This window comes from Nomia melanderi, chromosome 2, assembly GCF_051020985.1.
Source record: "Nomia melanderi isolate GNS246 chromosome 2, iyNomMela1, whole genome shotgun sequence".
In the NCBI taxonomy this organism is placed as follows: domain Eukaryota; kingdom Metazoa; phylum Arthropoda; class Insecta; order Hymenoptera; family Halictidae; genus Nomia; species Nomia melanderi.
This window is the reverse complement of record NC_135000.1, coordinates 6,613,311-6,636,394: the sequence shown is the minus strand read 5'-3', so window position 1 is coordinate 6,636,394 and position 23,084 is coordinate 6,613,311. Positions and strand designations below refer to the sequence as shown.

The window sequence follows — 23,084 nt, the reverse complement described above, 5'->3', positions numbered from 1 at the left end:
GATTTAATACAACAAAATTGCGAAATGTTATAAACAATATTAAGTTTCGTACAACACATGAATATACGTAATATTCATATAAAATAACTTCCGTTCTTAATTTACGTACGTTTCCTCATTAGTTCGTTTCAAATAATATCGCCGATGTCTCATTGGAATCTTTCGAGTGTTTCCATCGAAAAGCTTCCGATATAAAGGATTAAGTGTGCTCGGGTGTTAGGTGATGAATAATGATACCACATGATTTCATATTAAAGTTTTTATTCGTTAAATAAACGTTAGATCCATTAGATTCAAGCAAATATCTTCGAATACGTTTCGAAATCCATTAGCGTCGGTTTGTACACAATTTGAAGTTTCGCTGAAATATCGTCGGTCGTGTCCGAGTTTCAATTAACAATAATTGTAACATCTGGAGAACGATGTAACCGATGGGTAGTAGGCGGCGGACAAGCACAGACGGAATACGCGCGAATGCCGCACGTTGTTTCCCGTTTGCCTCCGTTTCTTCGCCGCAAAACGATTCGCATAATAGCTATAGTATATACTCTTTGTCCGTGGGATTTTAGGCTGACACTGTTACGTTGAAACGCACATCCGGACACGCTCAATGCACACTCGCACCGATGCCCCGATATCATTCCTTCGAGGACAATCGAGTTCTTTCCGCAGAACTTCTTCTGTGCAACGAGATTCACGCCACGGTGTACCACGGCGATTAAATGCTAGTCTTCTGTGGTCCCATCGTGGTTGACAATTGAAACGAACTGAACAAGCTGGTCTTGCGACGTCCTCTTCGGAATTCTTCATCTTCGACTCGTAGTAAGAAAATTGTTGTGCCATTCTGCTTCGCCCTGTCTCGGGACGACTCCACCATTACCTGCAACCACCGTGAACAACATTAAACACCAACTTCCACGAGAACTCTATAATTATAAAAATCCATTACATTCTTAACAATGGAACTGACAGATGTGTCAAAACAAGCAATTCCTAATTTCTTTGAGAATTACTGCAAAGGTACAGAATTAAAGAAGCTGAAGCACCTGAACTGAAATGCAAGCCAACTGGTGTCTCAATAAATTCACGCTTATAGATCATAAAGAAATGTTCAAAAGACGGTGCAAATGCTTGATAGTTTTAGTGTTAATTATCCACTGACTATAAAGCAAACCCACCAAACACTGCATTTATGCGTTGGGTTCATCGGAGAGCCAGGCGGACAGTCATAGGCCCTAGCGAAGTCTTCGCTGTTCGAAAGAGGACCCAAAACTCTAATGGGCCCGGGAGAGTGAACGCTGCTTCTGATTTTTGTTAGAGCGTCCTCTGGCCTCATGGACCCACACCAGATCTGAGCATAATTTAGGAAGAACAGCTGGTCGTGGGTGAGATTGATGCCAGGAAGCAGAGGTTCCTCCCCATGAATGGACACCCATTTCTTGTATGCCTGAGATTCGAGGAAATAGAACTCGGTTTCATTCGACTGCAGTTTTGCTCGCTAATAAAATATTTGCAATAGTACAATTCTCAACCCTTTGCACTCCAAAGGTGCCTCTCAGTCACCACTCGATTGTTGCATCAAAATTGTAAAATTCCGTATTTAACATTGAGTCTTCAGTAATCTGCCGATACGTGAAATGGGGAAATAAAATAGCATTGTTCCCCTTATTTTGTGAACAGATTCCTCGTTAAGTTAGTTGAAAGAAATGTTATCTATATCTCATAAAAATAAATTCAATATTTCTAGCGACAAATTTTTGGAGTGCATAGGGTTAATATTACTTTCGTAAAATGACTATCATTGAACGATTCGTGTCCCTATTTGGAAGTACATGGATTTACATCAATTACCCTGAACGACTGCTTGAGTCCTCCATTGTCTGCGATGTTCTCTCCCTGTGTCATCCTCCCGTTGATGTACAAGTCGACATCTTGGAGCTTGTAACTGGAGTACTGATTGACAATGCACTCAGCCCTTTTCCGAAAAGCGCCCACAGTGGCGTTATTCCACCAGTGCATCATGTTACCATCTTTATCGAACTGTCGCCCCTTGTCATCGAAACCGTGCGTGATCTCGTGGCCAATTACCACGCCGATGCCACCGTAGTTCAATGACTTCGGGAAGTGCTGAGAATAAAAGAGTGGCTGTAGTATTCCCGCCGGGAACACTGGAACACAAACGAGACACTTAAATAAACAATCTCTGGTTTTTGTACAAGAACAACGAAAGTACAAGATTTAACCCTTTGCACTCGGAAGTTTTCCATTAGGAATATTTGAACATTTTCCGATGACGTACAAACGACACGTGAAACTAACTCGAAGAGAAATCACACGCATTGAAACAAAGCTATTTCAATATTTCTCGGATTGATAGATTATATATTGCGAACGAAATCTTCATAATTGGAATACTAAATTACAAACGAATGATTTACTACCATTTAAGCATTCAATGTGTAATTCAGCTTCACACGTTGCAAACGTTAGTACTTAAAACTCTTCGTCCGCAAAGAGTTATCAAATTTTAGTTTCACCGCATGGAATCGTAAGTCACCTCTCAAGTGCAAAGTTTTAAAATACAAGACATTTACCAATATCGTTCTTGTTAGGGTTGTAAAAGGCGTTCACCACAGCTGGCTCAGTGGACCACTTCTCCTTGTCCACGGGTTTCCGGAGTTTCTGGAGGTTATGGTAAGCGTCGTACTTCAGCACAGCCAGAACGTTCTCTAGGAACTGGTTCTCAGATATGTTTAGCTGAAAACCCAGAAGACAATCTCCACGATAGTCTCACTCACTCCTAGCAGGAATAACAAAGAATCTTCAGTTGCTCACCGTTACGTACTCGTTGGATAGCTCCACGGGGTCTTTGAGGAACTCCGGATACCCTATCCTCTCGATCATCGAGTCAGCCTTGCTCTTAGCTACAGCTCTGGTCTCGTCGTCCATCCAGTGATTCTCTGCTAGTAGTTCGTTGAACGCCTCCCGTATCGTGCGGATCATCTCCAGCGCGGTCTCCTGATGCCAGAATCATCGACAGTTACGTGGTTCCGTGGTAAAGGTTCAGTGGATAGTCACCTTGCTCTCGTGATTGAAGTTGTCACGTATGAACAGTGCTCCAACCGCCATGCCCAGCTTCTTGTTGGTCCACTCGACGCACTCGGCCCACCTGTTCCTCTCGCTGAGTATCCCCAGGAGGATCTTCCTGAATTCTACCCTCTTCTGCTGGTACTCGTCTATCATGTGCGGCATTATGGACATCACCAGTCTCCAGAGGATGTAGTTGTGCAGGGTTCTACAAGGCGTGTCGATTAATTGTCAAGTTTACAGAGCAGTCGCGGGGCAGGTACCTGCGGTCTGTCTTCGTTATGATGCGACCCATCTGTACGAAGTACTGCATCCCATATGCTACGATCGGCTCCTGCTCGGTTACGTTCGCGTTGATGAACTCCTGCAGGTACACCTGCCACTGCAGCTGCGGTATCTCGTACTGCAGCTCGCGGAGGGTCAGCTTCCGGTAAATCGCGGAGGTGTCGTGTCTATCCGCTTCCGGCAGGGAGGCCTAGAGTTTGATCACAGGTTAGGTAGGAGATAGATTCCACTGTGTTCTCGTGAAACCTTCGGCAAGCGAGATTAATCGTTTAATCGAGTGAACTGTGCTAATTCTATTTGGTTGAAAGCCATTGGCAACCCCATGGCGTTCAACGTGTTAAACCAAAGAGCTAACGCAGAACCTCCGCAACAAACACCCGAATTCCTCACATTGGCCAATTGCTTCTCCAAGGCGATCACTTTCTCGAACTCCTCCGCAGCAGTCTGAGGGTCCGCGCCCAGCAACACAGCGACGCTGGTCATGTACCGGTGGTAAGCTTTCAACGCTGCCTCGCTGCTCTTCTTCAGGTAGTAGTCCCTGCTGGGCAAAGCGAGCTGCATCTGGTCCAGCTGTGAACAGCGATCGATTCGGTGATCAGAGGATGCGCCTCGGACGGGCTGGTGCGTCGAGAAATCGCTTCGATGTCTTTCGAAAGAAGCCAGTTTAGCTTTGATTACCGCCCAGCGTCCCTTCTCTCACATCTCGCGATTGTCATACTGTGCAGAGACGTCGACCAAGGGACCTTACTTTGCCGGCGCACCTGGAGGATGTTGGCTGAGGAGTTCTTGTCGTCCGGGCCGACCCATTGCTCCAGCAGCACGCCCACGTTGTACTCGCCGCGCAAGCGACCCAGGAGCTTCTCGATCGAGAACGCCGGCGGTTTCCAGGATGGACCAACCACTGCTGGCCACCCACCGAGGTGATTTAGGGTCCTCTTCAAAGGAGCGTCGCCGATCTCTCTGATTCGAGCTATCAAACGTATTGGATATTCAGGGTGAAGCTTCGAATTGATGCTGTTCGCATCGGCCGCACCGACGAGTGATTCTTTGTGATTGGGTTCGTGGTCCGCCATTTTGTGCGTTTGATTGTTGGGTTTTTAAAGGTTGGATTATCTTTTGTGATGGCGTGCAGAGGATGTTCGTTGCTGTTAGTGTCTGGCGTGAAGAAATGTTAATTAAAAGGTTAATTCAAAGGTTACGAGATTAGGTTCGTGGTCCGCCATTTTGTGGGCTTAATTGTTGGGTTTTTGAAGGTTTGTTTCTGTTTTTTGATGGCGTAAGAGGGGTGTTTGTTGCTGTTAGTGTCTGGCGTAAAGAAATATTAATTAAAAGGTTACGAGATTAGGTTCGTGGACCGCCATTTTGTGCGTTTGATTGATGGGTTTTTGAAGGCTAGTTTTTTTCTGTAATGGCGCAAAGGGGATGTTTGTTAATATGTAATCTCTATGAAAATTGTAATAATGAATTATTTTCAGTTTCTTCGGACATTCATTGTTACCAATTAACTGAAACTATTTGTTTTTAAAATCATTTCAAATATTCAACGCTTTTGAACTGTAATTAACACGTTGAGTGCCGCACGATTTTTCCGAGAAAAATATACAAAATGAAAATAATCTAGTATCAAATTGTGTAATTGAAATGTGTTATTATTACTGCAGTTTTATCTTGTTGAATGTCACTGCATTAGGTAGTATTACTAGTAATATAGAAAAGTTTCCAAATAATCATCGTTTAATTGAATAAATCATAGTAATCCATGGCATGCAATATGTTAAGAAAACTGAAACCAGTAATCTTGACCGGTATGGTAGTATTAAATTCATTGTCTGCATCACAGGTATTTAAATGTGAAATTATATTGTACATAAGATACAGTTTTCTGGAAGACAAAAATGGAGGTATTGGAATATAATGGTAATCAGTTGTTTAAGGAGATTGTTGGAAGTGATATTATATTGTGAAAGTATTAGTAGGTAATTATTCTGGTGAATTAATTTGACAGGATGTTACGAATTACTCGTCGGCACGTTTTAGTGACTTTCTCTTTGGTGTTTATGCGAAGGAAGGAGGAAGTTCGATCGGAGAACGCGTTCGAGAAAAATTTTCGTTGTACCCACGGATGTCCATGCACGATTTGTAGAACATCTTCGCCTTCAGGGTGGCATTGTTGTCCTCGTTATTCGGCGGCTCCTCGAGGACTCGTTTCAGACTCACTTGAAGCTGATCAGCGAGGACCTCGAACGTGCTGATGGAACTTCTGTCTTCCGGTATCACGTGCAGCTGGTTCCAAGCGCCGCAGGCGTATTGAAAGAAATTCACGCAAGGCGCTGCGGTACGGTCCATCGCTGATAATAAACTTGCCGCTGAAATAAGCGTGTAATTGACTTGATAAATCATTGGAATTTGGCTTGACAATTGACTTGATTATTGACTCCAAAATTGAGTTGAAAATTGATTTGAAAATTGACTTGGCAATTGATTTGACAATTGACTTGACAATTGACTCGAAAATTAACTCGAAAATTGACTTGTAACTTAATTCGAAGCGTACCACTACCAGCTTATTAAACTATCCTACTGTTTCAATCAAATTAAACAAAAGTTTATTACTGAACATATAATATTATGGCTAAACTGTGGATCTTTAGATCTGTAATTTTTACAGACTATTTTATAGAAATCGAAACTTAATCTTCAATCAAAATTTCGAAATTTCATTAATTTCTATTTCACTTTCGATGGATTCATTAGTGCCACCCGGTGAATTATACAGTCCGTTAATATATGGATGGCAGAACCGAGTGAAATGGGGCTCGCTGTGATCTCAGGATTAATTACAGATAACGGGATCACGTGCTCTAATGACAAAATGTAATTATAAAATCAGGCCATTTATTTTGCCATCAAATGAAACCGATCAATTTTGGCAAGAAGCATTTAATTCAACTCGAATTTATAAATCGACAACAGCTTCTTTACTTTCTGTAATGGATTTCAATTAAATAAATTACGAAACATCCATTCCCCTTGGGAGATATATTTTTCGAGATTTTTTTAATCATTGCCTGGCAAAAAGGAAGTCGATTAAACCTCTCTCAACTATTTTTCACGTGAAGCAACGTCAAGTTCGCGCTACGCGAAAACGTGTTTTTCTTTCGCCATATTGTGTGTCGGATAATTCATTTTCTTTTTTATGCTTCAACGTACGAACACGTACACGCAGACTTTTTGCATACCTTCGCACGTTGTTCCTCCGCAATTTTAAAATTCAGGTCGAGCACACCGTTCTCCTCCGCCTTTTTCGCGTAGAATTCGAGCTTAATTAATGCTCTTCATTCACCGCCGGCCGGTTTTTTACGTTTAATACCCTTGATAATAATTATTAACATACGATGCTCCGTATAGAAATATTAATACGAACAATTCGCCACGTTTCGTATCCCCCGAATTGCATTCGTCACGAAAGAGAAGTTTTATAAGAACTTTTTCATCATTTTTACATTGTTACCCGAGCCATTTCATTTTGCGAACAAAACCGATTAATTTAAATTTAACATCACACTGTTTCTTCATTGATTTTCCTTTACTGTTTTAATATTTATTTTGCATTACATTAGAATTTGAGTATAAACGATCGTTATTGTTATATGTATGAAGATTGATTAAAATACGTTCTAATTCTGCGAACAAAACAGATTAATTTAATTTAACTTTATCTTGAAATCAATATTGATTTTCCTTTACTATTTTAATGTTAAGTTTGCATTCAGTTTAAACGAACATCATTAAATTTATGAAAATTAAAGAAACATTGTAATCAAGCTTATGACAATCAAATGAGCATTATTGTTAAAATGAAAAACAAATTGCCTGAAGCATCTTCTAATTTAACAACTGTAATTCCATTAATCACACGAATTCATAAGAAATGACACAAAAAGCTTCCTAAAACGTTCGAATATCATTCGATCATGGTTTTCTATTGCCAGCTATGGTAAAATGTTCAAATCCAAGCTCGATAAGCGAAACGAAAAGTTCCGAAATCAATTTCGTCGATATTTTCCGGCAGCGGAAAAAATTGTGGATCGTTTACCTTCGTCGCTATTGAAAGCATTGGCTTATCAGGCGCGAACGAAAAATACACGGGACACCGAATATTCGGCACGGTACGGGGACGCAATCAGATTGGCGAAAACTGATTACTGGTCGCCGGGAATTGCATTCCCGCCCCATGACGAACGGCCACCGCCGTTGAAATCGGATTAACCGATCCCTGTGGAATTGCTTGTTGACCGAGGACCGCAGATCCGCGGTGTCGCGATTCGATTTTCGATCTCGCGAACAGTTCGGTTCGCTAACAATCTTGCGAGGGGCGAATTCATCCCCTTAACCCTTTGCACTTCGAGTTCCCTTCGCAGTTCTTTCTCTCGACAATTCTGTATCATTGGAAATGTTTTATTTGAAATACACTTTGAAAAATAGTTAGTCTACAGAAAGCAGCGCAAAGAATTCTTTTTATTAATAATATTGAAAACAGCATAACGATATATTGTACTTGAAAAATGTCTTGATTGAAAAGCACACCTGCAAATAAAACTGATGTCGAGTCACGCTTGGTTGTTCGATTGTTCTATTTTTCTGAATGTGTGATTAATGGCGATGAATTTTTTAGTGAACTGATTTTTGTAATTGACAGGCAATCTAAATTATAGAATTACAAGAACGTAAATTTTAATAATTTCGATTCGAGTAACATGAACTTTAATCATTTCAGTTTCGATAACTTGAATTTCAATTATTCCGATTTCAATCATTTCAATTTCAATAACCTGAATTTCTGTCATTTCAATTTTAATCATTTGAATTCTGATAACTTGAATTCGATTCAATTTCGATATTACTATTTCAATCTGTTCGATTTTAGTAATTCTAATTTTAATAACTTGAATTCCAATGAATTCAGTTTCAATCACTTGTATTTCAAACATTTTGGTTTCAATAGTTTTAATTTTAATAACTTGAATTCCAATGACTTCTTCAAATATAATTTATTTCGACCGAAAGACAATGTAAAACATTGTATATTTTGTACATTTTTTAAAAGAATATTTCATTTTATTTCCGATCGGATTAAATGAAATGCAATTCCCAAAGGGTTAATCGCTCGACCAATTGGATACACGTGATTCATGCTCGCCATTATTTATTTCCGCGAAATATTGCAGCTCTGATTACTGCGCTATCTAATCTGATTTTATTATTTATTGGATAAGCCAATGTGCTTCAATTCGTTTTCCCAAATAAATTTCATCATATAATATACAAATCCAATATCTTTTCCCAAATAAATTTAATTCTTCGACAGCGAATCCAATTCCAAAGCTCAGTACAATAAAACGTTCAAATAAAAAAACTACAATTTCAGTCGATTTCAATGTCTATAAAATATTATCTGCATAATGGACTACTTGGTTAGCTGATCATCAAACCTCTATGTATAAAAATAAATATATTTAACACTAAAACTACTAGAATAATCGAAATCACTCATTCCTGATTTCCTCATGTTGCAATTATTAAAAAGATAACAGACCTTTCTACGAGAAATTATTAAAGAAATTGAGTTAGCAATACGAGAACTGAATTGCAAATCAATTAAAGTCACAATCAATTAGATGCACCCTTTCTATAAAAAAATTTCAACAAGTCAATTTGATCTGGTAGTTTCAGTGTTAATCAAAATAATTTCTAGATGGTTTCTCACAGTTTTCCAACAGTTAAATAATTGATTGTCTCTCGTTTGTAAAAGTCAATTGCTCGCTAACGTTCCTTCGATAAGATATTATTTACTTCAGATAAAGAGACACATGCTGTTCGAATAAAATTAATCGTTTTACCTGTTCTGACGCACTCCTCCGTCATGCAGACGTTCGGACCTGCAAGAAAAACAATGTTTCTATCCAGTGGCAGCATTCAAGTCGCCAAACAAAAAAGTAAACATGGAAATTTCGACGGTTACAGAAACAATTCGCGTGAAACTGTTTCTTAGGCGCGAAAATGTTCATGGCCGCCTGTGCTGCTTGACACAAAGCGCCATTGTTACGGTGTTTTGCGTCTTCGTAGTTGCAGAAGATGCTACCATGTGGCGTGGCCTTCTGGTTGACAAGGGAACAGATGGGCCACATTGATGTCCCACGAAATACAATGTACAGTTTGTCCTGGCAATCTATTTATAGATCGATTTCGTAATAATTTTCTTAATAATTGCAAGTATTATTGGGTCAGTTTGGAAATGAATGTGGTTATTTTATGTAAACTGGTTTTAATCTGAAATATATTCTCCTTGATTATCTATAAATTGTCTACCTATAATTATCGTGATTATTTTTAAAACAGTTCTGTGTGTGTTTATTCTTATTTTTTAAAATAAAAGAAATATAAATAAAAATTTAAAAGACTGCCCAAGAAAATATAAAACTGTCAACTAAAATATTTCAAAAGACAAATCATTTCAATTCGTGTCGTCTTTTCTTTCAAAACAGAAAACGGTCGATTGAAATTCAAAGATTTTTAACGGACCACTCACTTATCACTCGTTTCGTTTTTAAATATAAAATATAAAGAAGACTATAAGTAATAATATTAATATAAAATATAATGAAGATTATATTTAAAATATAAAAGGGTTCATTTTTAAAAGAACAATTTAGCACTTCCACAAGAAAGTATGAAAGAAAATCCACGTCCATCTCGACGGGAGCAATAACGTTCGATAATAGTTTATCTAATGGAACACTTAAAGGATAATATAAATATATTACAATCTCATTTCGCCGAGCGCTTATGGGCGTCGGTGATTCGATTAATTCTGCCGGTGGCTATGAGGTAATACGGCGAAGCGGGCCTTTTCGAGTGGAACTTGATAGCCTCGACTCAATTCGATTCGATTCGGCTGATCGATGTTCGTTTCTGACGCGAACGTGAACCTCTTTCTGCTCGCAATTTTCGTGCTTCACGTTTTTACGACGCCCCGACGTGTCGAGGGAAAAATGTTATGTCGAGAGAGATCCCGGCGAATAACCATAAAAGAGAGAACATCATTCAATTTTCTTTTTGGAAATGCAAAAGATAATACAGCGTACTCGTACTGTTCAAAATTGAAGAATATTTCTCAACAGAGCAAACCAGTTGTATTAATTCGCAGAGAAAAATTGTAATATCATTTAAAAAGTATTCACTGTTTAAAAAGTAACAAAGCAATAATTATTATGTGGAGAATTGTATAATGTCAATTGTGATTATAATTATCTTGTCTTATGAATTTAGTTCTGAATTTAATTTTGGAATTTTTAGAGAAATAAAGTGAAAGAGAGGATTCATTTTTTAAATAGCTTTTTGATTGCGAATGTTATTTAATTGGTTGATAAAAGTTGAAGATCATACTGGTAATCAGTACGCTTTTTATTAAGCCATTGTGGTCTGTGACGCGTTAAGAGAGGATGAGAATTGTGAAAGATATTAAGTGATCAATAATGGTATTAGAAAATGTAAAGAAATAATAAAGTTTTATTGAATCATCATTCTGCCAGCAGGGTTCTAAGGATGAATTGAGACTATTCTACTTCAATGTTAGATCTAACCTGAGTTCATATTGTTACGTTATTAAGACTTGTGATCTAATAAAAATTGTCAGATGTGAACTACTTTGTAAACGAATTAAACTAGTCGGTTTAACTGCTTCGGTGGTTTTATTTGATCAATTTCTGACACTTTAATCATCTATATTATACCATCGTAGCGATTATCCTTTTGACAATTTTTCTTATTTCAATTCATTCGTTTCTTATTGTATTCCTGTAATATATAAATATGGGTGGTTCTATTTTTAATGGACACTCCTTGAGTGAAAAATGAGTATTACGAATATCTAGACTAATTTTAAGTAGAAAAAAATAACCCCTCCTTCGTTTCTATTTTCTGTTCTGAAAAATGAGATTCTACGCAGAGATCGGTAGACTGTTCATATCTATTCCTGTCTAGTAATAAATAGTATCTACTATATAGGGCGTGCTGGAAATGTGAAGCACTCTTTCGTAGAATTGAATCAATAAAATTCGTATTCCTCTATGTTATTCCCTTTTTTTATCAATCCACTTTTTCATGAATATTTCTACGAACTCTTGCTATGCTATACATAATTTATTCTAAAAAAACATCGTTACCATTATTCTACCACAGTTCCATCTATAAAACCCAGAATAAATCATGTCTCATATTTTGAAAATGAATCTACTCCAAAATTAAAGCAAAGAAGAATTATGACTCTTTTTGGAACGTCCTATATATTAATTCCACTCTACTCTGATAACCAGAATCTGACTTTCTCAGCCGCCGATTATCGTGCAACTGAAATTACTTAAAGCAAAAAGAAAAGAAAAAGGAAGACTCTGATATTAATCTTGGACCACACTATACATCCACTCTACTCCACTCCAACAACCAGCATCTAACTTTCTCAGTTACCAATTATCATGCAAACGAAATTACTCAAAACAAAAAGAAAAATTCACATCAATTTTGGTCCACCCTATACATTAATTCCATTCCACTCTAATAACTAGTGTCTGACTTTCTCGGCCACCAATTATCATGCAAACGAAATTACTCAAAACAAAAAGACAAATTATTACATCAATCTTGGACCACCCTGTACAATAATTCCAGTCTAACAACCAGCATCTGACTTTCTCAGCCACCAATTACCATGCAAACGAAATTACTCAAAACAAAAAGAAAAATTAAGACATCAATTTTGGACCACCCTGTACATCGATTCCACTCCACTCCAATAACCAGTGTCTGACATCGCAGCCGCCGATCCGAGCCGTCTAATTCTATCTCATTCTACTATAACGGTGACACCTAACCGGCCCACGCGTCAACGTCTGATCCTCTAATACCCTAACGGCCGTCCATACAGTCGTACCCTAACACCTAGCCCATTACTAGAAAGACGCGTCCAATCGGCCGACCGGCCAATTAAACCGGATCGCCGGTAACCGGGCACCGTTTAGGGTTAATTCAACTTACGGGGCTCCTGCACGCACTCGCCGCTCGTGTTCAGCGCCAGCAGCAGAAGAATGAAAAGGCAATTGGCGAGGAGTGTGACGGCTAGCACACCGAGCAATTGCTGCCTGTTGACCGGCTCTCTCCATCTGCGCGTGATCGACGCGGCCCTCGCCATGCCGCTGATCGGCCTCCGATCGTTTCCAGGGTGATGGAGAGCCGTGATCGTGGTGTTGCCATGTGGCACGTAAGTCACCTGTAACGACAATTCCATCTTCGGTGGAATAGGAGCAAAAGGAACATCCTTTAGCTACTGGGTTCGGTGATCTGATGGGACATCAGTAGATTTGGGGATTTTCTATGATCTGTTGATCGCTGTGGTTTATGGGGATAATGAGGATTGAAGATTTTGGGGAATTCGGTTGGTTTCGTGTTGCTATTTTTATGGTGGAGCTAATTGGGGAGGTGTAGGTGAGAATTCTGGGATTGGCTGCAAGCTTTGGAACAGAGACATGAGAATTCTTGTGATCTGTCTGTAGTTTGTTAATTATTGGAGATGATAAAGGATGACAGGGCTATGTTGGACTTTAGCTACTGGGTTTAGTGATCTGATGGGACATCAGCAGGTTTGGGGATGTTTCGTCGATCGTTTATTGCTGTGGTTTATGGGGATGAGGATTAAAGGTTTTGGGGCATTTGGTTGGTTTCGTGTTGTTATTTTTATGGTGAAGCTAATTGGTGAGGTCTAAGTGCGATTTTTGGACTTGGCTGCAAATTTTAGAACAGAAAATTAAAAAAGTTAATTATTGCAGATCGTAAGAGATGACAGGGCTAAGTTGAGCTTTAGCTACTGGGTCAGTGATCTGATGGGACATCAGTAGATTTGGGGAATTTTTATGATTTGTTGATTCTTGTGGTTTATGGAGATAAAGAGGATTAAAGGTTTGGGAATTAAATTGATTTCGTGTTGTTATTTATTTGGTGAAACTAATTGATGTTGATGTCTAAATTAGTTTGAAGCCAGCTTAATTATTGGAGATGGTGTGATAAGATTTGACGAGATTGTATTGGATTTGGGTTGAATTTAAATTAGGATTGTTTCTGTGAAATTGTAATCTAAATATAGATTAAAATATTCCTTACTGTTTCTACTAAAATCTACATCAAAACTAAATAAAATTGAGATTAACTTTCAGTAAAATTTCAGGCTCTAAGTGAAACACCCCAACGAGTCTTAAACCCTCAATTAAGCTCCCCAACTAAGTCCAAGCTACAGACACTCGAAATTCACATTAACCTTTTGCATTGGAGGGGTGACTAAGTAACTTAATTAGTTTTATACTTATATATATTGCTCTAATATACCAAAATTAGAAACCTTGTATATAATATTAACCATCTTGTAATACATCAATATGTAAAGTATACAAATAAAATAACTTTATTTCTTAATACATAAATCATTTCACATTAGTTAAAATATTAAATATTTCTTCTGAAAAACTCTCGAGTACAATGGTTCCACAAAGCTCCTTTATTTTAATACGTTTCGCTGTATTACACGAAACTTAATACCAAACGTTCCAATTAGAAAAACGGTACAATAGAAAATAATTGTCCCTAACGACCATTATAAATCCAAAGAAATCACTTTTACCAAAAAACTTTCAAGTGCAAAGGGTTAAACAAAAAGAACAAACCAACTCAAAGAAGTCTCTCAACCAAAGATCCCAAACAAACCCAAAGAACCCCCGCAAACTCCCCTTAACACTAAAACTACCTTCCAAAATTAACTTCCCGAAATTCCATCAAGACTCCAATCGATTTAAATTCATTTCACACATTACCAACCCAATTTCTTCAACCTCTCAAAGAACCATCCGTCCTTCAACAATACCAAAAAGATTCCTCAAGATATCCTCAATAAATCATTTCATCCCACCCGACACTTTCGTTGTAAACGAAACAGAACGGCCCGGGTCCTCAGCCGAAAAGACTCTCACCTGAACAGGATTAGCGGCAGGTGTCTCCTGAGCGGAGCCAGTCGGGCCATCGTTCTGCTCGTTGATGACAGTGGCCCTGATGTACCCGTTGTTGCCCTCGGACTTCATGCTAGGTCCTGTGGGCCGAGCGGCTCGGTGGTCCTCAGTCGGTTCTGGGCGAACTGGAGCGACGGAGAAACGTCCGATTCTCAACCCGGGAACTGTGTCAACGACCGGTGTAACGTTGACATCGCGGCTGCTCCCGATCAAGGCGGTGCGTGTGATGCACTCCGCGGCGATCAATGTACCATTACAACGAAACCAAGGCGAAACGGTGATCCTCTGATTCGCGAGGAGTCAGGGTCGTCTAATCATCCACTTTGCTGATCATCGATGAAGGACACTTCGTGCGTTAGCTACCAGGACGATCCTCTAAGATGATCCTCCAAATTGATAGATCGACTTTCAGTCTGTTTGATCGTTGTCGGCTGGACGAGCGGATGTTGCTCGAGATGTTGATGGACGTGTGGTAGGTGCAGGGTCTCTCGCAGCTGATGGGATTGGTTCTCAGCTCCGAAAGGATCTGTGACCGCGGTGCTACTGACGAGCACCACGGACACCTCTCGCAGTCTCGCGCCACCTTCCCCCTCCAGCTTCCGCTTCTTCTCCTCACCCTCGGGCAACCCCTCGATTTTGTTTACAATCTGGCGGACCTGGGGGGGCTGACAGGTGGTGCATTGTGCACCGTTCGATTTCCTGATGAACTTGCGGCGTCTATTAACGCGATCGGCTTTGTTCGCGGAAACTGTGTTTGAGCTACTGTTTCGCTCATCCCGGTTGAAGCGGAATTTTGGGGGTGTCTGCTGCTCGGACGGGGTAATCTTTGGGGTAGAAAGTCTTTCGAGGGATGTATTTGTTTTTGGAATATGTTAGATAAGTTGTATAGTTGGAATATATATAAAGGTTTTTGTGAAATATGCGGAGGTTTGGTGTTTTTTGGTTGGATAGTGAACCCTTTAGGTTTGAGAAGCTTTTTGGAGATATTTATTTTTGGAATGTTGTTAGTTAAGTTATATAGTTGGAAGAGGAATGAATGTGTTTGTAATAAACAGTGTGTCACTGAGGACTAAAGGGTTAACACTTTTTGTTGAGTTTATTTTGTTACACTATTTAAAACAGTCAGCTATTATTAGTAGTGTTATTGAATCATTTATTCTTCGTTAAGTGTATAAAAAATGTTATAAGTTAATTATTAATGGAATTATTAAAATTTTTATTTCATTTCGAACTAAATATATATTACTATATATTATATTGATAAATATTATTAGATATTTATAATTCTCAAAACTGTTTATTTTATACTGACATCCTGCAAACTTTTCATTAATATTGCACATTCACCCCTTTCTCACCCCCATCACAATTTTAATAACACCCTATATTAAACTAAACATTTACTAACAAACGTTGCTATATATTTAAAATCCTTCAAACTATGCGCATATTTTTATACTGACATCGTGCAAACTTTTCATTAATATTTCACATTCACCCCTTTCTCAGCCCCATCACAATTTCGATGGCACCCTGTATTAATGAATTAGACCACTCACATTACTTCAAGGGTGGACAGAGTCGTTTTACCCTGGGCGGAGCGGTCCGTCGATCAGAAAGATACGTGCATTGACACCGTGGTCTGTTTGCTCCGCAAATTCACCCTCCTCGACGTTCCGCACCCCTCCTCTCGCCATTCTCTTCTTGCCAATTCCCGTCCGCACCTACGGGAAACGATGTTTGCCACGACGCACGGTATTCTGGGAAAAATCAACAAACTCGTTAACACCGGTCGATTTCAATTAAAGCCGCGGCGTTCGAACCTTGTTTCCGATAATCCAGACGCTGTTTAACACTTTCGAGGCAGACATCTTAAGGAAAAATTATTTTCAACCGTGTTTGTGAACTTGTAGTAATATATAAATAGAATCGAAAAATATTAGGGATGAAGAAACTTTTTGTTATTATATAATAATCATATTAAGTATAATAATTTTCTTTAATTTCTTTTGTAACTATTATTGTAATTTTAAAATCGTCATTTCTAATTACTTTGATTTTAAAAATCATTGTTTACTATAATTACTATTGTATCTATTAGATGCATTACACACGACAAATTCAGGATAATTAACATAGAAAATAATTCTATGAAAATAAATCCATAAATTTCCAAGATAAATTATTACGAACACTTTCCAGTCTATTTCCGAAAATCGATTTTTCTCTGAAGCAACATTGAAGATATTAAATTACCAAAATTTGTTTTTAGATTTTCCGGTTGATATCATGTGATGTCAAATTAACTCCAGCACTGAGCGCATCGCACGATGCCTCAGTCGAAACTTCTCTTACAAATGAATCATTAATCCAATTCCCATCTTGAAAGTCGGTGGTAAGTTGAAAATTATTTTCTTACCCCCCACAACCGTATCGATCGGCGTGTCGCGGATTTTCTATTAATACCTCTATTTTACATCAATTCCTATAATATGGCGGCGCGTTTATTTTAGATCGTGTAGCATTCCGCGCGCAGACGAGAAATTAAGGGCAAGGATCCGGTTTAAATCGTAAATTAATCGAGACACGCGAGCCTCGCGTTACCGTTCCGGCGAAATTAATTATGACCACCGTAAATCTGCGGCGGACGGTAATTTTCATAATTAAATCGCGAATCGGCGCGTCCCGTGCATGCCAATTAAAAAGTTTTCGATTCGAGACTCGAAATGGTCACGAAAAAAGGAAAAGCAACGGAATAAAAATGGACAGTGTCGATTATAAATTAAATTGACCGTCGATGCGAAATAAATCGTTCGTGACGCGAGCTAATTATATTAATCAAAACGCGTCCGACTAATTATATTCACGTTCTATCCGGCTGAGAGGGTCGCTCGTCTGTTAAACCCTTTCAACCCTGCGGCCCCCTTTCCTCTCGGACTCCAGTGCCGGAATTTTCCGCCGCGAGAGTGGATCTTTGAAGAACACAATTGCTTCTTGAATAATAATTTTGATGAATATAATAGTGCGAAATTAAGAAGGAAATTGGTGGGGGGAATAAATATTGAGATTTGTGATGTTTTATTTAATTGAATAATTGTGGAGGAATTATTATATTGTTTCTGGATTTAAATTGTAAAAGAGAAAATTGAGGAAGAGTTAATATTGACAGAATAATAATTTGAGTATTGACATTTGTGTTGGATGTTTTATTTAATGGAATGGTTGTGGAGAAATTCTGATTTACTTCAAATGCATTAAAATTGTAAAGGAAGCTCGGTATTGATAGAATAATAATTTGAATATAGAAATCTGCAATGGACGTTTAATTGAAATAAATAATTCTAGGAGAATTAATATTAAATATCTAATAAAGCTTTTCGAATGATTAGAGAAATAAATCAAATAATTAAATTCTGATTGGAGAGTCAATTTAATAGATAATTTTATCTACGATAATCACACAGTGAACAAAACTATCTAGAATAATCATCAAATTAATCAAGCAAAGTTTATTTTCTCCTTTAATACTGTAATATCTATGTATAATACAACATTTTCTGGGAATACAGACACTGCAAGTGTAGAATTTTATTTATTAAATAATTTCAGGACGGTCCACCTTTATTGTCTCCGTGTAATATTGTAACAAATTGTCTGAAAGCTGGCATCTCGGCATGCTCGGTAATTGCATTATTTACCCGCGGTGAATGCAACAAGCGGTTGGTCACACACGGTGTTATTTGGCGAATATTTGCAATGCACTTTGCGGATGCAAATAGGGGCGAGGGTGAGGCAAACACGATGAGAGTTGCGGCATCGATGCGATGGGGGGCAATAATTATTTTCTGCTAATTTTGTGCAAACGCATGCGTCCGTTGTTTCTTAAATTCGAATGAATTAAATATAAATTACAAATTCCATACGTGACAATTGTAAATTAAGGAAGAAACAATTTTATTCAACGCGTAAGCGATGAATTTGTTAATTAATAAAATAAATAGACAAATAGGAATTGGAAGCAAAATGTATTTCTGATTCTATAATATTTAAACGAAAGCTACAATGTACAATTAGATGACGAGAATATATAAAGGGGTTGCATTTGACATTAAAATGAAAATTATAAATTTAAACTAGTCGGATGTCACGGAATTAACTGTGACAGTATATTGAGAAGATTCAAAGTAAAATCTTTAAATAGTAGTAATTACATAAATTACATTCAAATTAAAATTATAAATTCAAATTACTTGGATATCACAAAATCAGCTATAACAATATTTTAATTAAATAACCATTGAAATTCAAATATTTAAATCATATTAATTATAATAATCACGTTAAAATTAAAATTGTAAATTTAAATTACTTGGGTATCCCAAAATCAGCTACGGCAATATATTACGGCATTGAAGTTCAAATATTTAAATCATAATAATCGCATTAAAATTAAAATTATAAATATAAATTACTTGGACATCATAAAATCAGCTATGGCAATATATTTACAGCACTGAAGTTCAACTATTTAAACCATGTGAATTATAAAAATTACATTAGTATTAAAATGAAAATAATAAATTAAGCAGTGCGGTAGAATTAATCATAAACAGGGTGGTTTGTATTCGTCAGACAGGAACGTTTGACAATTCCACCGCATTGAAATTCACGAAGCGCGACAAAAGGGTGGCGTGAACAAAGCCAACCCCCTCGGCCGGCCGCCAATTGTTCACGCAATTGTCACGAAACGTCGCATCGCAGATGCAACAAGCGGCGCCGCGTTTCCGGGAAAACACCCCACGAACTCTTGTCGCGGCGTTTAAACAAACGGCCACTTGAACCTCCGCGGATCGCGAGAACGAACTATCAACATGCCGCCGGAATTTACAAAAAAAAGCCACGCGTAAAAAATTACCGGCTTGTCACGCGCGAACAAATCCAACCCCGCCGGGAATTGCAGCGAAATTTCATTTGTCGCGGTTGTTTTCAATGGAAAAATTCATTTTCTTTTGATCATTAAAGATCAAAAGGTTTTTAAAGGGAAAAATTGAGAAATGATCGGTGTAGAATAAATAATGAAAAGATCTTTAAAGGATGAACAATGAAGAGATCGCTGAAGAAACGAAGGAAGGATTTACAAAGAAGAAATGACGGAAAAACAAAGGAAAAATCGTTAAAGAAAACATTCAGATGAAACAAAGGAAAGATCACTAAAGAAGAAACAAAGAAAGATTGAAGAGAAAGCGAAGAAAAGATCATTAAAGCAGAAACAAAGACAAGATTAACGTAAAACAAACGAAAGACCACTGAAGAAGGGACAAAGAAAAATTGAAGAGAAAACGAAGGATCACTAAAGCGGAGACAAAGAAAACTCATTAGAAAAATTTCATATGAAACAAAGAAAAGGTTACTAAAGAGAAGAAAGATCTTTAAATAAAAAACAAAGAAAAACCAAGGAAAAATCTCCAAAGAAAAATAAAGAAAGCAAAGTAAAGGTCTTTTGAAAGGGAAGACAATGGAAAACAATGCAACAGGAATACAATACACTAGACAAAGCGTGGTCAGAGATGATCTGCTCGACAAATTCGATTTTCCTGTACAATTTTCAAATTATACAATAAATATCTTTCGAAATCCGTTCGATCGTTCGTTTATTTTCCTCCGCTAACGCGGAAAACTCGGGAAAAGGCACGGAGCGACGGTCAATGCCGGACTGATGGAATTTCAGCGCGGCTGCGCCCCTCGCGCGCTGCCTCAAAGCGACAGCGCATTTTTCGTTCGTCCCTTTTTTGCCCCTGTTTTTGGTAGCCAGGCAACGCGTTCGTTGCTTTTTTTTCGATTTTTTCGAATCATTTCGGCCGGCCGGACTACCTGCGCGACACGTTCCTGTTTGGATCCTATCCGCGACGTGTTTTTCATATCTTTTTTACTCCTTTCTCGGCGCTGCCCGCTCGATTGTTCAGAGACCACGCTAATAGGGGGATGTGAAAATTGTACACAAACCGGAAGGGTGCTCAAGCTTCTCATTTTCGAGCACGGTGGAATCGTAAAACAAATTTTGAAAGAGAAGCATTATTGTGTAATTAGAAAATTGCAGAAATATAGATTTAAAGTTTACATTACAATACAAATAGATTAAATGGAATAAAATATAACTTTGCTGAAAACGGGGAATGATAGTGAAACAATTTTTGATGTTCAAATTAGAGGATTGACAGAAAGGATTTTTGAATTTAATTTTCGGGAGTTTCAAACAGTAAACTGATTGTTTGTAGATTTGGAAATATTTTGTTTGGAAAAATTGCGGTGCAAGTTTGATTAGGTTTCTTTTATATAGAGAAGCATTGTGTAATTAGTAAATTGCAAAAGAGAATTTGAGTACTTTGTATTGCAATATAAATAAATTATATGTATTAAAATATACTTGTCTAATTGAAAACGAGGAAACAACAGTGAAACAATTTTTAAATGTTCAAATCAGGAGATTGAAAGAAACAATTTTTAAATCTAATTTTGTTAAGTTTCAAATTACAAATTAATCGTTTGAAGATTTGGACAGGTGGGCGTTTTCAATTAGCAAAAATTGCGGTGCAGATTTGAATATTTCTCTTTTTCGGTTTTCTCACCATTAGAATTGTTTCTATCCCCCATATCCCATTCACACTCATTCCCTGTTGCTGTTGCTGCTGCGGTTGTGACTGCGTTTCGCAAGGCTGTTGCTGCTGGAAGTCGATATCAAGCATGCGCCGTCATTGTGGATTCGCGTCATTATCGTAATCTTGGAAAGTCACGCAAAGGTCTCAATAACTTTGCCACTGATAATGATACAATAATAGAAATCAGTCGGTTATATCAACTATTTCATGAATTTATATCTACATCTCTTCTCTTTTACAATATAACGATAAATATTATTATTATTGCTGAAACACTAATTTTAAGTATTTAATTTGTACATACGTTAATTTAAAATAAAATAGTTAAAAGAATGTTCAGAAATCTGCACAATTCGATTCTGACAAGACGCAACAGGAGATAATCGAATTTGCAATAGTTTTTTGAATTATTGAACAGAGTGACGCAACGACGTCTCGTTGGAACGCGCGCTGAATACATTATGCACGCACAAAAGACGGTTGTACGCCGATATCAGAATGCGAGAGAGGAATTTCTGCGCTGCATGCGATGGATATGGGTGACACAATAATTATAATTGTCAAGTTCATAATTATTGTCATTGCCATTCGACCAACGTGCACAGGGTCTGCAACCAAACAAAATTATCATTCTACACTCGAATTACCTAGAAATTCCAAACATAAAAGTGGAAGTACCATTAATGAACTATACGTTTTTCTTAGTTCCATTTGTTACTACTTTCAAATTGTTACATAAGTACAGGAGAAAATATATTCGAATACTTTAGAATACTTTCAATATTAAACAAGTTTAAAATCAATTGAATTAATTCTAAGTAATTTTGGGCTTTAAGACATTATTAAACAATTATCTTTCTGCTCGAGATCCAACCATAAAATCGTTAACTATCCAATCCTATTCCTCAAAACCTAAATCAATGAATAAATAAACTAATCAAAATTAATTAAAGCAGGTAACAAACCTGAAGAATGTCCTAACTTCCCCTACAAAAATTGCCCCAATAAAACAATCGAACTTCACTAAACACTACAAAATATCCACAATTGTCCCAACGCAATTCAAATATTCCCGCGGTCCGTAACGGTCATTCAAACATAGGGCTCCCTAGGGTGTAAAAAGTCCCTAGGCCCCACAAAATCCTCATTCTACCGTCTCGCAGGCATCACTCGAAACCCCTCTCACCGCTAAAAAAAAGAATCAACACTCATCCATTAAAAATCAACCCTTACCAATCATTTCAGCCCTCAAATAGAAAAACTCTCGTATTCAAATATCCGATCGATTTCTGCGACAGTGCAAGATGGCGCCATCTCAGCAACGGGCGTTCAGCTGCATCCGTTGCATGGTCCGTGGCAGTAGCAAAATAGTGTTCCGTCGGTCGGTCGGGTTTTTTGTTTGCATCCTTGGCTCTGGGACTCGCGTGAGATTTCCAAATCGAGAACAGAACCGTTGAAAAATCGCCGGAGGTGGAAGGCTCGCGGGTGGTCGACGCAAGATGTGAACGTTGCTGGGCTTCCCCGGATTTTGGCCCGCTTCGGTGGAACCGTCGACGGTAGCGGAATCGCGGCGTTTTAGGTTAAAGCAGTCGCGGTGCACAACAATGCGCTGCGTGAGAAATCCGTACGGTGAAAGTCTCTCGGACTGTGTGCGACTGGGACTTGGACGCGAAGGTTCTCGCGATTTTCTCGCCTTTGCATTTTCGTCCTTTTTCTGAGGTCCGTTTCACGGTCCCTTTTCCCAATCTTTTTCTCTCATTCTCTCAATCTCTCTATATATACATATATATACACATACACATATACCTATCTCTCTCATACGCACGCATACATTTACACATACTTCTCTCTCTTCATCTCTCCGTCTCCCCATCTCGTGCTTTTTCGATCAGCATCCACTCCGGTGTCTGTGCGCGTCTGTGAAACGTCCAGCGCGTGAAAAAAGAGA

The 23,084-nt window shown here is 38.2% G+C and overlaps 1 protein-coding gene across 8 annotated transcripts; it reads right to left on the bottom strand.

The window, feature by feature from the left end:
* Window positions 1–262: 262 nt before the first annotated feature.
* LOC116435139 (neprilysin-1) lies at window positions 263–23,059 on the bottom strand. 8 transcript variants are annotated; one of them, XM_076364598.1, is made up of 16 exons: window positions 22,980–23,059; window positions 21,608–21,744; window positions 21,107–21,295; window positions 14,445–16,240; window positions 12,466–12,697; window positions 9,273–9,311; window positions 5,493–5,738; window positions 4,134–4,342; window positions 3,763–3,942; window positions 3,351–3,562; window positions 3,079–3,295; window positions 2,836–3,018; window positions 2,595–2,757; window positions 1,852–2,168; window positions 1,179–1,447; window positions 263–880 (listed from the first exon to the last, which is right to left on the bottom strand). In XM_076364598.1, the coding sequence occupies exons 4-16, from the start codon at window positions 14,550–14,552 to the stop codon at window positions 877–879; spliced, it is 2,379 nt and encodes a 792-aa protein (XP_076220713.1). In that variant the 5' UTR covers window positions 14,553–16,240; window positions 21,107–21,295; window positions 21,608–21,744; window positions 22,980–23,059; the 3' UTR covers window positions 263–876. The 8 variants fall into 8 exon arrangements, with proteins under 8 accessions (XP_076220713.1, XP_031825307.1, XP_031850458.1 ...); XM_031969447.2 differs by lacking the exons at window positions 21,608–21,744; window positions 22,980–23,059 and adding exons at window positions 16,304–16,386; window positions 21,441–21,601; XM_031994598.2 differs by lacking the exons at window positions 21,608–21,744; window positions 22,980–23,059 and adding exons at window positions 16,304–16,351; window positions 21,441–21,601.
* Window positions 23,060–23,084: the final 25 nt, after the last annotated feature.